The sequence below is a fragment of the Rhinatrema bivittatum genome, chromosome 1 (genome assembly GCF_901001135.1).
Source record: "Rhinatrema bivittatum chromosome 1, aRhiBiv1.1, whole genome shotgun sequence".
NCBI lineage: Eukaryota > Metazoa > Chordata > Amphibia > Gymnophiona > Rhinatrematidae > Rhinatrema > Rhinatrema bivittatum.
In genome coordinates this window covers 827,513,739-827,529,958 of record NC_042615.1, presented here as the reverse complement: position 1 = coordinate 827,529,958, position 16,220 = coordinate 827,513,739, and the positions used below count along the sequence as shown (strand labels likewise).

General features: G+C 42.8%; 1 protein-coding gene across 50 annotated transcripts in view; it reads right to left on the bottom strand.

The window, feature by feature from the left end:
- Positions 1 to 15,374, bottom strand: part of LOC115079149 (GATA zinc finger domain-containing protein 14-like) — a 437,489-nt gene extending 422,115 nt beyond the window's left edge. For 43 of the 50 annotated variants that reach the window (XM_029582299.1, XM_029582459.1, XM_029582308.1 and 40 more), the window contains exon 1: positions 15,252 to 15,373. In XM_029582299.1, coding sequence (XP_029438159.1) covers positions 15,252 to 15,303 — 52 coding nt within the window. In that variant the 5' untranslated portion in view covers positions 15,304 to 15,373. Of the gene's footprint in view, positions 1 to 15,251 lie in introns of all 50 variants that reach the window. The other 7 variants (XM_029582467.1, XM_029582591.1, XM_029582583.1 and 4 more) reach the window with 1 other exon arrangement.
- Positions 15,375 to 16,220: the final 846 nt, after the last annotated feature.

Sequence of the window (16,220 nt, the reverse complement as noted above, 5' to 3'; positions counted from 1 at the left end):
GGTTTGCCAAGAGTCCAGATTTTCTATGGGCAGTACAGAACGTGAAGGCAGTGTCCAGAAGCCAGACGGAAATTGTCCAGATTTTAACCCTCCTGTCCAGTGCAGCATCTACATCGATGACATCCACATCTCCTAACTTAACTAGTCTTAAGGAGCTGTGGTTTCACTTCTCAGCCTACAGTGGTGGTAGACTACAAGTGAGAAACTTCCTGTGCATCTTTCCTGAGCAAACAGGCAATACCCCGAGTCTCCTACTTCAGCCACGGCACCTCCCTTCCACCCACAGTGCACAATTAAAGGCCAAGCAGCCGCTGGCACCTCTGATCCCACCATCAGCACACAAATAAAACCTGAGCGGGGCCATTGACACCTCCCCTCACATCCACATTACACAAGAAAAAGTCCAGTGGGGCCATCAGTATCTCCCCTCCCACCCACTGTGCAACAAAGGCCCAGCGAGCCATTGACAACACCTCTCCTGCTGCCTCTCCTGCTGCCTTTCCTCCACCTGTCCTCCACCTTTCCTTGTGCCTCTACTGCTGCCTTTCCTCCACCTTTCTTAGTGTCTCTCCTGCTGCTTCTCCTGCTGCCTTTCCTCCACCTCTCCTCCACCTTTCCTTGTGCCTGTAGTGCACAAGGAAAGGCCCAAATAGCAGGGCCATCAATAACTCTCCTACTGCCTGTGGTGAATAAGAAAAGGCCCAGTGGGGCATCAGCATACTGAAGATGAGGCCCAGACTATGAGAGTGCCAGTGAGTGAGAAAGAACTTTTGTATGTGTGTGTGTGATTGAGAGAAAAGTGTGAAACATCATGTGTGTGTATTTATGAGAGAGAGAAAGTGTTTGTATGTGTGTGTGAGAGAGAGAACATCAGTGAGTGAGAGACAGTTTGTGTGTGTGTGAGAGAGGGAAGAGTGCCAGTGAATGACAGAGATGTTTGTGTGTGTGTGTGTGAGCGTGAGAGAGAAAGATAGTGTGAGACAGTTTATGTGTGTGAGGAGAAGAGAGTGCCATGAGAGAGAACTCATATGTGAGTGAGTGAGAGAGAGAGGACAACAGTGAGTGAGAGACAGCTTATCTGTGTGTGTTTGTGTTTGAGAGAGAGGGAAAGGAAGAGAGTGAGACAGTTTTTGTGTATGTGTGAGAGAGAGCTTGTGTGTGTATATGTGTGAAAGTGAGTGAGTGAGAAAGAGCTTGGTATGTGTGAGAGAGTGATTGTGAGATAGCTTTTATGTATGTAAGAGAGAGTGTGCCATTGAGTAAGAGCATGTGTGAGGAAGAGAGTGCTAGTGAGAGAGTGAGTTTGTTTGTCTATGTGTGTGAGACAGAAAGAGAGAGAGCCTGTGTGGTAAGAGTATGGAAGAAAGAGCCATGAGCATGAGAGAGCCTGTGTGAGAGAGAGAGAGCCAGTATGTGAGAGCCTGTGTTAGTGTATGAGGGAGTAAAATCCAATGTGTGTCGGAGATCCTTTGTATGTGTATGGTACAATGATTCAGCAGGAGTTGGAAAGAGGGGAGGGTATGGGAGAGTAGGAGGAGAGTGAGCATAAGCTAAATGGCAGATAACTGAAGAGAAGATAGGAGAGGGGTAAGTTACAAGAGTGAGAAGGGAGGGATTTGGCATAATTGTGCACACAGACAGCTTTCTATCCCCTCACCTTCCCTCCATACATCCATATACTCACTGTGTCCTCACCCCCACACATAACCATCCCCCCACATACACCTGTTCCACACACATATCCCACCCACCTAAACCACTCCCACCCATCCCTTCCTACACACACATATCCCACCCATCTAAACCATTCCACTAATCCCTTCCCACACACACATATCCCACCCACCTAAACCACTCCCACTAATCCCTTCCCACACACACATATACATACACATGCAGTGGAGGGGGAATAAGTAGGAAGCATTCACACACAGACACACACACACACTACCCCCCAGCCTTGGCATATCCACTACCAGCTGTATCTCCACCCTCACACCACCCTCCTCCAACCATATACACACACACGCACTCACCCTCTACCCTCACAAATACCATGCATCAGTACCATCTCCCCCCCCCCAACCACCCTACACAATTTCTTCCCTCCCCCCCCCCCCCCCCCCACACACACACATGGGGGAAGAAAGGGGTAACTTATTTATGTGGCAGCTGTGTGCTGTGCATAGGTTTTTTTCAAAGTGGACTTACGCATTTGTTATCCTGACAATGCTTCACACATATTAAACCTGCTATTTGTTTGGCATCAGTTTGCAAAAAGACACAAGCATCTGTGAGAATGGGGGGACTCCATCTATGAAATGCTTATTGAGTCATCAGAGATGAAAAACTCAAGTGGGGAGCTGAAAATGGACCTGAAGTTGACAACTGGACCCAGATTACTAGAGCCACTGTACATCCTGACTTCACTTTCCCTTGAGCTGAAGAAGTGATATTAAGCCATAGATTTAGTGCAGAAACCATCCCAGGATTAAAAGGAACTGAACACTGCAAAGTCCAAGGCTGAGGGCTCATCAAAAATTGCACCAAGGTGCCATGTTCCAGAAAGTGTGAGCCCTTCTCCGCTGCAGAATTGGTACTGGTCCTGGATGTTGGAGGCTACCTGCCCTATCTACTTGCCTGTTATGCTGGTTCACCTGCTTCAGTGGCAAATCATCCACGCCCCCCCCCCCCTTGTGACATCATTTGGGGGCAATAGTCCGATAAAAACAGGCCCTAGATGCTAGAGGCTAACTGGTTAAAAGACAGGAAACAGAGAGTAGGATTAAATGGACAATTTTCTCAGTGGAAGGGAGTGGACAGTGGAGTGCCTCAGGGATCTGTATTGGGACCCTTACTTTTCAATATATTTATAAATGATCTGGAAAGAAATACGACGAGTGAGGTTATCAAATTTGCAGATGACACAAAATTGTTCAGAGTAGTTAAATCACAAGCAGATTGTGATAAATTGCAGGAAGACCTTGTCAGACTGGAAAATTGGGCATCCAAATGGCAGATGAAATTTAATGTGGAGAAGTGGAAGGTGTTGCATATAGGGAAAAATAACCGTTGCTGTAGTTACACGATGTTAGGTTCCATATTAGGAACTACCAGCCAGGAAAAAGATCTAGGCATCATAGTGGATAATACTTTAATATCGTCGGCTCAGTGTGCTGCGGCAGTCAAAAAAGCAAACAGAATGTTAGGAATTATTAGGAAGGGAATGGTTAATAAAATGGAAAATATCATAATGTCTCTATAGCACTCTATGGTGAGACCGCACCTTGAATACTGTGTACAATTCTGGTCACCGCATTTCAAAAAAGATATAGTTGTGATGGAGAAGGTACAGAGAAGGGCAACCAAAATGATAAAGGGGATGGAACAGCTCCCCTATGAGGAAAGGCTGAAGAGGTTGGGGCTGTTCAGCTTGGAGAAGAGATGGCTGAGGTGGGATATTATAGAAGTCTTTATGATCATGAGAGGTCTGGAACGAGTAGATGTGAATCAGTTATTTACACTTTCAAATAATAGAAGGACTAGGGGGCATTCCATGAAGTTAGCAAGTAGCACATTTAAAACTAAGAGACAATTCTTTTTCACTCAACACACAATAAAGCTCTGGCATTTGTTGCCAGAGGATGTGGTTAGTGCAGTTAGTGTAGCTGAGTTTAAAAAAGGTTTGGATAAGTTCTTGGAGGAGACGTCCATTAACGGCTATTAATCAAGTTTACTTAGGGAATAGCCACTGCTATTAATTGCATCAGTAGCATGGGATCTTCTTAGTGTTTGGGTAATTGCCAGGTTCTTGTGGCCTGGTTTGGCCTCTGTTGGAAACAGGATGCTGGGTCAGACCAAGGGCCTGTTAAATGTTTGGACTGTTCCTACTTTTGCTCCACGCTAATGGTTCCATGGTCTCTGCTCCCCTGACACCTTGAGAGCACCAGCTTCAGCGGAAACCTATCCACGCCCCCCCCCCCCCCCCTTGTGATATCATCTGGGGGTGATAGCCTGATATAAACAGGCCCTGGAAGCTGGAGGTGCCTGTGCTGGCAGGATCCACCCTTTCGTGCGTGCCTCTCTGTGCATATCTCATTTCTCTCTTTATGGTTGTTTTCTCTTTGCTATATCATGCAGATCCCAACTATCACTGGACATGGCCACGTGCCAATTTAATTTCAATTCCCCTTCTTATCCTCCCTTCTCCCCTCCCATATTTAACCCAGGACTCCTTCTCCATCTACTTAATCAACACTAGATCCATAACTAAAAAACTCTCATCATTTATGATTTATTAGCTCAATCAATCTAACAAGGACTGCTTATGAATCACTGAGTCCTGGACATCTGACGGTGACGTTTCTCTTTTCAATCTTTGCTGCCCGACTAACTAATTTCCACCACCCACGCACGCCCTTATAGTAGAGACAGTGGGCTTGTCATTTTCTTCAAGCGCTCTCTCTCCTTTTCCCTTTTTCTCTGTCTTGCCAATCCCTTTGAATTAATCCTTTTAACCTCTGATAAGTTTGACCTGTGTCTATTATACTGCCCCCCCCCCCCCCCCCCGGCCTTTTATTTTCGAATCTATCCGCCCTTATTGAATTCATTTCCATATCCTTACTGCATCCAGAGAAAATTATCATCTTAGGTGACTTCAACTTCCACATTGACCAATACCCTCTGTCAAATACTATTGCATACTTTATTAGTGCAACCAATGCCCTTGATTGGCAACAACAGATCACCTCACTCACAATGCTGGCCATATACTAGACATGATATTCACCAACCCATCTGTTATCTCGCTTGATTCCACTATATCTATTACGCCAGTTCCATGGTCTGACCACCACCTCATTCGTTAAATCATTAATTGCAACATTCCTACTGCCATACCTTCTACTACCTCACGAGGAAATCCAACATTTTCTCGATCTCAAAAGCAGATTGATCCTTAATCTTTTAGGGACATTCTCCTTCCTCTAGTTCTTAATTTCTCCAGCAATGATACGACTGACATGGTCAATACATGGGACAACACGCTCACCGTCACTTCAAGTAAACCCATTCCTATCCATACATCCCTCAACTCCAGAACCTCCTATGCCCCCTGGTTCTCTCAAACCTTGATGACATTAAAGTAGAACCTTCGCAGACTCGAAACGAAATGGAGAAATAATAAATGCACCAATAATAATAGTCTGTATACCTTTCTGAATTATCTATCATTCCTCAATCAATGTTGCAAAAAAAGCCTACTTTGCTAAGCAAATCTTCCAAGCAAATAATAATCCCAAAATCCTCTTCAATATCGTCAAAAGGCTAACCAAGCAATTCAACTCTTAACTTTCTATATCCAAAACCCACACCAAATCTCAGTTTCTGTGAATCATTTGAGAATTTCTTTCAAAACAAAATTGACAACATAGTGAATACATTTCCCAACTCTTTACCCACTTGTCAGAACTCAAAACCATATCAGTACTGGAATTCCTTTGAACTTATTGCCAGCACGGAAGTAGTCCAGATAATCTCTAACATGAATCCTTCTACTTATCCACCTTCCCTTGTTCCACAACTCTGCTGAAATCCATGAAAGATGATATTTCTCTGCCCATCGCTAATATTGTCAACCCCTCTTTGTCTACCGGATCATTTCCCAATTCACTAAAACAAGCGGTGATCTCTCCTATCCCAAAAAAACAGAATACTACTACACTTGAGTAAAGTAGGTTTTGTCCTATTTCCGCACTACCGATCATTGCCAAAGTTATCAAATCAGCTGTATTAAAACAATTTTCTGAATACATGGATCAGTTCTCCATTTTAGATCAATACCAGTTTGGATTTAGACAATATCACAGTACTGAAACTCTTCTTCTTTCCTGCACAGACATTTTATATCATGGTATTGACCCTAGTACCACCTACATATATATTTTCTTAGCTCTATCTGCTACATGCGACACAATTAACCATGACATATTATTTATTTATTTATAGGTTTTTATATACCGAAGTATTGGTGAAGGCCTTCACTCCGGTTTACAATTTTTAACAATGAAATACAAAAAACAATCAAATGATAACTTTAACATATAACATTGAACGAGGGGTATTTACAGGTAGCATATGTGAGAAGTGTTAATATTTATTTATTTATTTAACGTTTCTTTTATACCGATGACCGTTCGCACATCGCATCGGTTTACAGTGAACACAAACCATTGGGCAGAGCCCTTACATAATAGACAAGTATATGAAGAGGGCTGAATTGGAGGAATACATTACTCACCCACTTATCAAATATTGGACAAACCAGCACTGTCCTACAATGGTTTAAATCATATCTTCTCAATAGAACACAAACTGTCATAATCAACAACACCACTTCGTCATGGTTTCCATTAAATACTGGTGTTCCTCAAAAATCGGCATTCTCTGCAGCTCTATTTAATATACATCTCTCTCCTCTTTTCCAGCTTCTATCAACTTGTCCTCTTGCACTGAGGACAAGTCTCCCAGGGCTACTGCCCAGGACGGAAGGGTTAGACCGGCCATCATAGTTGGTGATTCGAATATTAGAAATGTAGATAGCAAAGTGGCTGATGGACATGAGAACTGCCTGGTAACTTGCCTGCCTGGTGCGAAGGTGGCAGACCTTACACGTCACCTAGATAGGATTATAGACAGTGCTGGGGAGGAGCCAGCTGTCGTGGTACATGTGGGCACCAACGACATAGGAAAATGTGGGAGAGAGGTTCTGGAAGCCAAATTTAGGATTTTAGATAGGAAGCTGATATCGAGAAACTCCAGGGTGGCATTCTCTGAAATGATTCCTGTTACACGTGCAGTTCCCCAGAGGCAGGCAGAGCTCCAGAGTTTCAATACATGGATGAGACGATGGTGCAGGGAAGAGGGATTCAGCTTTGTAAGGAATTGGGGAAACTTTTGGGGAAAGGAGAGACTTTTCTGAAAGGATGGGCTCCACCTTAACCAGAGTGGAACCAAGCTGCTGGCACTAACTTTCAAAAAGGAGATAAAGCAGCTTTTAAACTAGAACAAGGAGGAAAGCCAATCAACAGTGCATGGTTCGGAGAAATGTATCCTTGAAGGATACTAATGAAACAGGAGAGTTAGGGCATCCCAACAGAGAGGTTCCATTAAAAGCAAACATGGTCCATATGCCTAAATGTAAAAAATCACTGAAGCTAATGATTTCTGAATTATGCCAAACAACTGAAAAGCAGGTTGTTAATACAAACAAAAAAACACACTTTGAAATGTCTGTATGCCAGTGCCAGAAGTCTAAGAAGTAAGATGGGAGAGTTAGAGTATATAGTAGCAAATGATGAGATTGACATAATTGGCATCAAAGAGACTTGGTGGAAGGAGGATAACCAATGGGACAGTGCTATATCAGGGTACAAATTATATCGCAATGATAGGGAGGATCAACTTGGTGGGGGTGTGACACTTTATGTCCGGGAGGGTATAGCGTCCAAAAGGTTAAAGATCATACAAGAGACTAAATGCTCAGTAGAATCTATATGGGTAGAAATCCCATGTGTGTTAGATAAGAGTATAGTGATAGGAGTATACTAGCGTCCACCTGGACAAAATGGACAGACAGATGATGAAATGCTAAGAGAAATCAGGGAAGCAAACCAATTTGGCAGTGCAATAATAATGGGAGATTTCAATTACTCCAATATCGACTGGGTAAATGTAACATCAGGACTTGCTAGAGACATAAAGTTCCTGGATGTAATAAATGATTGCTTCATGGAGCAATTGGTTCAGGAACCAACAAGAGAGGGAGCTATTTTAGATTTAATTCTTAGTGGAATGCAAGATTTGGTGAGAGAGGTAACAGGGTGGGGCCACTTGGCAACAGTGATCATAACGATCAAATTTAAACTAATAACTGGAAGGGGGATAATAAGTAAATCTGCAGCTCTAACACCAAACTTTCAAAAGGGAAACTTTGATAAAATGAGGAAAATATTTAGAAAAATACTGAAAGGTGCAGTTGCAAAGGTTAAAAGTGTTCAACAGACTTGGACATTGTTTAAAAATACAATCCTAGAGGCGCAATCCATATCTATTCAACACATTAAGAAAGGTGGAAAGAAGGCAAAACAATTACCATCATGGTTAAAAGATGAGGTGAAAGAGGCTATTTTAGCCAAAAAAACATCCTTCAAAAATTGGAAGAAGGATCCATCGGAAGATAATAGGATAAAACATAAGCATTGTCAAGTTAAGTGTAAAACATTGATAAGATAGGAGAAGAGAGAATTTGAAATGGCCATAGAGGCAAAAATTCATAATAAAAACTTTTTAAAATATATCCGAAGCAAGAAACCTGTGAGGGAGTCGGTTGGACCATTAGATGACCGAGGGGTTAAAGGGACTCTTAGGGAAGATAAGGCCATTGCAGAAAGACAAAATTAATTCTTTGCTTCCGTGTTTACTAATGAGGATGTTCCGTGGATGGTTTTCAGGGGTGATGAGTCAGACGAACTGAACGAAATCACTGTGAACCTGGAAGATGTAGTAGGCCAGATTGACAAACTAAAGAGTAGCAAATCACCTGGACCGGATGGTATGCATCCTAGGGTACTGAAGGAACTAAAAAATGAAATTTCTGATCTATTAGTTAAAATTTGTAACCTATCATTAAAATCATCCATTGTACCTGAAGACTGGAGAGTAGCCAATGTAACCCCAATATTTTAAAAAGTCTCCAGGGCCAATCCCAGTAACTAAAGACCAGTGAGCCTGACTTCAGTGCTGGGAATAATAGTGGAAACTATTCTCAAGATCAAAATCGTAGAGAATATTGAAAGACATCGTTTAATGGAACACAGTCAACATTGATTTACCCAAGGGAAGTCTTGCCTAACAAATCTGCTTCATTTTTTTGAAGGGGTTAATAAACATGTGGATAAAGGTGAACTGGTAGATATAGTGTATTTGGATTTTCAGAAGGCATTTGACAAAGTCTCTCATGAGAGGCTTCTACGAAAACTAAGAAGTCATGGGATAGGAGGCGATGTCTTTTCATGGATTACAAACTGATTAAAAGACAGGAAACAGAGAGTAGGATTAAATGGTCAATTTTCTCAGTGGAAAAGGGTAAACAGTGGAGTGCCTCAGGGATCTGTACTTGGACTGGTGCTTTTCAATATATATATATATATATATATATATATATATATATATGTATAAATGATCTGGAAAGGGATGCAATGAGTGAGGTTATCAAATTTGTGGATGATACAGAATTATTCAGAGTAGTTAAATCACAAGCAGACTGTGATACATTACAGGAGGACTTTGCAAGACTGGAAGATTGGGCATTCAAATGGCAGATTAATTTTAATGTGGAAAAGTGCAAGGTGTTGCATATAGGGAAAAATAACCCTTGCTGTAGTTACACGATGTTAGGTTCCATATTAGGAGTTACCATCCAGGTAAAAGCCCTAAGCATCATAGTGGATAATACTTTAAAATCGTTGGCTCAGTGTGTTGCAGCAGTCAAAAAAGAAAACAGAATGTTAGGAGTTATTAAGACAGGAATGATTAATAAAACGGAAAATGTCATAATGCCTCAGTATTGCTCCATGGTGAGACCGCACCTGGAATACTGTGTACAGTTGTGGTCGACGCATCTCAAAAAAGATATAATTGCGATGGAGAAGGTACAGAGAAGGGCAACCAAAATGATAAAGGGAATGGAACAGCTCCCCTATGAGGAAAGGCTGTTCAGCTTGGAGAAGAGACGGCTATAGGGATGTGAATCGTTTTAGGACGATTAAAATTATCGTCCGATAATTTTAATATCGTCTTAAACCGTTATGGAACACAATACAATAGAGATTCTAACGATTTATCGTTATAAATTGTTAGAATCGTGAGCCGGCACCTTAAAACCCCCTAAAACCCACCCCCGACCCTTTAAATTAAATCCCCCAACCTCCCGAACCCCCCCCAAATGAGTTAAATAACCTGCAAGTCCAGCGGCGGTCCGGAACGGCAGCGGTCCGGAACGGGCTCCTGCTCCTGAATCTTGTTGTGTTCAGCCGGCGCCATTTTCCAAAATGGCGCCGAAAAATGGCGGCGGCCATAGACGAACACGATTGGACGGCAGGAGGTCCTTCCGGACCCCCGCTGGACTTTTGGCAAGTCTCGTGGGGGTCAGGAGGCCCCCCACAAGCTGGCCAAAAGTTCCTGGAGGTCCAGCGGGGGTCAGGGAGCGATTTCCCGCCGCGAATCGTTTTCGTACGGAAAATGGCGCCGGCCATACGCGTATGGCTGGCGCCATTTTCCGTACGGAAAATGGCGCCGGCAGGAGATCGACTGCAGGAGGTCGTTCAGCGAGGCGCCGGAACCCTCGCTGAACGACCTCCTGCAGTCGATCTCCTGCCGGCGCCATTTTCCGTACGAAAACGATTCGCGGCGGGAAATCGCTCCCTGACCCCCGCTGGACCTCCAGGAACTTTTGGCCAGCTTGTGGGGGGCCTTCTGACCCCCACGAGACTTGCCAAAAGTCCAGCGGGGGTCCGGAAGGACCTCCTGCCGTCCAATCGTGTTCGTCTATGGCCGCCGCCATTTTTCGGCGCCATTTTGGAAAATGGCGCCGGCTGAACACAACAAGATTCAGGAGCAGGAGCCCGTTCCGGACCGCTGCCGTTCCGGACCGCCGCTGGACTCGCAGGTTATTTAACTCATTTGGGGGGGGGGGTTCGGGAGGGTGGGGGATTTAATTTAAAGGGTCGGGGGTGGGTTTTAGGGGGTTTTAAGGTGCCGGTTTTGCGATTTTACGATTTTTCAATTTTTCACGATTTTTCACGATATTTTACCCCCCCCAAACGGCAACAATACGATTCCCTCCCCCTCCCAGCCGAAATCGATCGTTAAGACGATCGAGGACACGATTCACATCTCTAGACGGCTAAGGGGGGATGTGATAGAGGTCTTTAAGATAATGAGAGGTCTTGAATGAGTAGATGTGACTCGGTTATTTACACTTTCAAATAATAGAAGGTCTAGGGGGCATTCCATGAAGTTAGCATGGGGCACATTTAAGACTAATCATTGAAAATTCTTTTTCACTCTACGCACAATAAAGCTCTGGAATTTGTTGCCAGAGGATGTAGTTAGTGCAGTTAGTGTAGCTGGGTTCAAAAAAGGATTGGATCTTGGAGGAGAAGTTCATTAACGGCTATTAATCAAGTTTACTTAGGGAACAGCCACTGCTATTAATTGCATCAGTAGCATGGGATCTTCTTAGTGTTTGGATAATTGCCAGGTTCTTGTGGCCTGGTTTGGCCTCTGTTGGAAACAGGATGCTGGGCTTCATGGACCCTTGGTCTGACCCAGCATATGTTCTTATGTTCCTATCGTATCTATGCAGATGATATACAATTTTTTTTCTATCTAAATTTATCCAAAACAGAAATCATGATTCTAGGAAACCTCTCATTTACTCACATCCTGACTCATATTACTGTTGACAACATTAATATTGACATCACCAATAAAGTACGGAACCTCGGCATACATTTTGATCTAAAATTTAACAGGCAATCACGTATTCAAACAGTTGTCAAAACATCATTCTATAAGATTCATCTACTAAAACACATCAAACCTCTACTTGAACATAATGCATTTCATACTGTCATCCAGTCCCTTGTTCTCACTGCAATACCCTTTACACTATTCTCCCTATATCAGCCCTTTATCCATTACAAGTTGTCCAAAGCTGCTCGTCTTCTTTCTGGCTCCAAGCTTAATGATCACATTACCCCTGTATTACATGATCTTCCTTGGCCACCCATTAACTGGCACATACAGTACAAATTATTCACTATTATTCACAACTTAATCCATAATAAAAATTGTCAGCTCTCCTCAACCTTACATATATACATGTCCTCCTGCATTTTAAGATCACAGAACCAAATGCTACCACAAATACATTCTCTGAAATCCTCTATACACATTCATCTCATATCTGATACTAAGGAATTTAAAAAGGCACTAAAAAACATATTTTCAAATGTACTTTTCCTGATTAATAGCAAAATTTACCTCCCTCCCTCTCCTAGCATCCATCCATCCATCCTGGCTACTGCTTCCCTGCCTACTCTCCCCATATCTATTCTCCTCTTTAATATAATTTATTATGAATTTTATTTTGTCCTAATTTTTATTTTTATTTTACTTTGTTTTAAATTATTTTAAACCAAGTATGTTTTATTAATGTTATATTTATTTTATGCATGTTTTATTGAAAATACCTTGAGCCTTGGAGGGCATAGTATATAAGTATTTCTAAATAAATAAATACTGTTTGATCCATGGAGACACCTGTCAGGCCCCCACAAGCAGTAACAGATAAAGTCCCTGGCAAGATCAGGTAGGCTGGGGTCTTTACTTGACCCAGACACCTCCTGCTCAGGTTAAGCCTTTCGGTTCTGTGGGCAGCAGGACTTGGATGGATCACTGTTGGTCGAGACAGGAAAAGGGTAGAGGAGGTTATGTTCAGGCAGTGGTCAGGGCAGGTGACTAGAAACAGACAAAATCCAGGGAATGGTCAGGTTATGCAGCTAGATCTGAGAAATGGTCAGGGCAGGCAGCTATTGAGCATAAGTCCAAGGCAGTCTGGGTCAACAACAGAGGAGACAGATTGTGGGGCAGTTCAAAAAGGCTGTGCAGGAGACACTGGAACATGGTAAGGCAAGGCTGAAGGACAGGAACATGGCAAGGCAGGAGACATGGGCAATGAGAACCAATGGCAAGTGTTGGAGATCTGTTGCTAAGGCAATAGAAAGAGGCAAGGCCAGCCCTAATATACCAGGACACAGTGACATCATCTAGAAGCACTGCTAGAGGGTTTCCCACCATGGGCCCTTTAAGGATAATAGAGATGCCCATGTGTGTGTACCTAGGAATGCATGGGCGGGATGCAGAGACGCCATAGAGTAGAGCAGGAAGGAGGTCCATGCAGCCTGGAGGTAAGGGGACACCAGCCTCAGCGTGGCTACCAAAGCCAGTGGGACATTACTGTACCTCCCCCTCCTCTGCCCTTCCCTAAGGTCCTTGGGTTTAGTTTGGTGGGGAAAGAGGCGATGAAATCTCTTGGTGAGCCGTGGGGCTTGAATGTTTTGAGATGGCTCCCATGTCCTGTATTCAGGGCCATATCCCTTCCAGAATATTAAATAGTGCAATCTCCCATGTATTATTTTGGTCTCCAAAATATCCTGCATATTCAGTGTTAGGGTCTGCAGTCACGTTTATGGGAACGTTCTTGTTGCCGCTATCTATGTAGCAATTCATTCATTTCCAGAATGCAACCTCGTCTGCTTGGGCATTCATTTACCCTCTCCGTTTCCTATCTTTTAATGAGTTTGCAGTCTACAAAAGGACACTGCCTCCTATCCCATGAGTTTTTAATATTCTTAGGTTTCTCTTATGTGGGAATTTGTCAAATGGCTTCTGAAAATCTAAATACACAAAATCTACAGCTAACCTATATCCACATATTTATTTGCCTCTTTGAAAAAAATGTAGCAGATTTGTGAGGCAAAATTCCCCTTCCATTCTGGCTGTGTCCCACTAAACCATGTCTAACTTTATGTTGTGTGATTTTGTTCTTCAGAGAAGTTTCCACAATTTTTACCAGCACTGAAGTCAGGTTTACTGGTCTATAATTTCCCAGACCACCCCTAAAGCCCTTTTTAAATATCAGGGTTATATTGGCCACCCTTCAGGCATATTTCCTCATAGGTGAGCTGTTCCATCCCCTTTATCATTTTGGTAGCCCTTCTCTGTACCTTCTCCATCACAATTATATATTTTTTGAGATGCGGCGATCAGAATTGTACACAGTATTCAAGGTGCGGTCTCACCATGGAGCGATACAGAGGCATTATGACATTTTCCGTTTTATTAACCATTCCCTTTTGACTGCCGCAGCACACTGAGCCGACGATTTCAATGTGTTATCCACTATGACGCCTAGATCTCTTTCTTGGGTTGTAGTGCCTAATATGGAACCTAACATTGTGGAACTACAGCAAGGGTTATTTTTCCCTATATGCATCACCTTGCACTTATCCACATTAAATTTCATCTGCCATTTGGATGCCCAATCTTCCAGTCTCACAAGGTCTTCCTGCAATTTATCACAATCTGCTTGTGATTTAACTACTCTGAACAATTTTGTATCATCTGCAAATTTGATTACCTCACTTGTCCCCTTTTAACCATGCCGGTATTCGTTTTGCCTTCTTTCCACCTTTTTTAATGTGTGCTTATGATTTTTCCTATTTTCTTTAAATGGATCCTTCTAATTTTTGAAGGAAGTTCTTTTGGCTAAAATGGCTTCTTTTATTTCACTTTTTAACCATTACAGTAGTCATATAGACTTCTTTTCACCTTTTTTTAATGCATGGAATATATCTGGATTGGGCTTCTAAGTTGATATTTTTAAACAATGCCCATGCCTGTTGTACTCTTAATCTTTGTAGTTGCACAGCTAAGTCTAACAGCTAAGATTTATTAGAGTCATGCATTTGGGCATCAAAGCAGAAAGGGGCAGAAATGTATAGGAGAAAAAATTCTTCTAAGTGAGTTACCCCTGGGCTGGATGTGCCCATAATGTTAAAATATCTCAAAGTGTAGGGTTCCCTGAGCAGCAGGAAAGCTAACCTTCAAGGCCCTTCACATTGCAAGAATTAAATCCCATTTCCAATTTTAGACCAGAAATGAAACCTGACCAGGTACAATAACGGACCAGACCCAGAACCTGAGATTTGTCCTGTAATTTTATGCTAATGTTTTTATTATTTTGTATTTTTTTTTACTTGACAGTGGGGCGGTGGGGGAAGAGGGGGAAAGGAGTCAGAAGAGTGCCAGACACCTGAACTGGGCCTTTGATAGGAGGAATTTCCATCTCAAAATTAGAAATCTGGCCATCCTGTTCAGTGCTATAAATATTCAGAGGGCATCCTGCTAAAGTTTGACTTCCAGTACCTTCTCAGCAAATCTGCCTGCCCCATACTCCCTGCTCTCAGGGCACGGATGCCAGACTCAAACCATTCTGGATATTTGCATGCAAAAGAGAATATCAAACGTTCACTCAGGAATTCTCTGCATCCTATAGTATGAAAGATCAAACCAGTAAATACTGATATTTCTGCTCAGTATTCTGCAATAATTTAAAGGTTTCTTACCCTGACAGAAGCAGATCAGAGCCACCATCAGAAAGGCAATTGCGATCTTCATGGTTGCGTTGGCTGTATATTGAGCCTTGAGCTACAATATACAGAGGAGTCTGAGTAGAGAAGTCAATGCTGGGAGCTCATTTATACACTGAGTGTCCCTCTTACTCCGCCCAGAATCTCAGGTGACAGCTCACCTGGTGCCATCATCTGTGACATCTTGGGAGTCGGTCCAAGCTTCAAGCCTTGTACATGTGCCAACATCCCTAACTGACCTGTCACTTGCTCATTCTTAATCCAAGGAAGGACACGTGTATAAATCACATGAAATTCTCTGCCCTGATATTTAACAGGAGACAGAGGAACATAACTGGAAACTCTGCAGGTTTGACCCCACCATGTGAAGGTTTTGAACCCCCAATCTTGGACCTACTTGAGTGTTCTCAGTATCTTCTGGGGCCATTGAGCTTATAAAGGAATGTGGGCTCTATATTGTGGAGTTTCCAGCCACAGTGTGGCTATAATGAGGCTCTGAGCTAGAGGCTCCCTCCCTAAGTGCCTGTGTACACGAGCACTCTCTGAACATCTGGGGGAGGCAGGGCAGTTTGAATATCTGAGGGCGTCCCATGTACTCTACAGTGACGACCTTAGCCCAAGGGCTACACATACATGGAAATTCTCCAATGATTATTATAGACCCATCAGGAGCTGATAAGAAAAATCAATTAGGCATGAATAACCCTGGAGTACTTAAATATAAAGACCAAATATCAATCCCTTCTAACAGCTAATGGAGTAGAACTGGCTTGACATTTTGCTACCAGACAAAAATCTCAGGTGTTCAGGATAAAAAAGTATATAACTCACACCAGAATATATAAACATTTAGATGGATGTAGAAGGAAAAATGTAGCACCAAGGTCTCACGTCTCCTGGCACAAAACCAGGGACTGTTTTATTGTTTCTTGAGTATATTTAGCT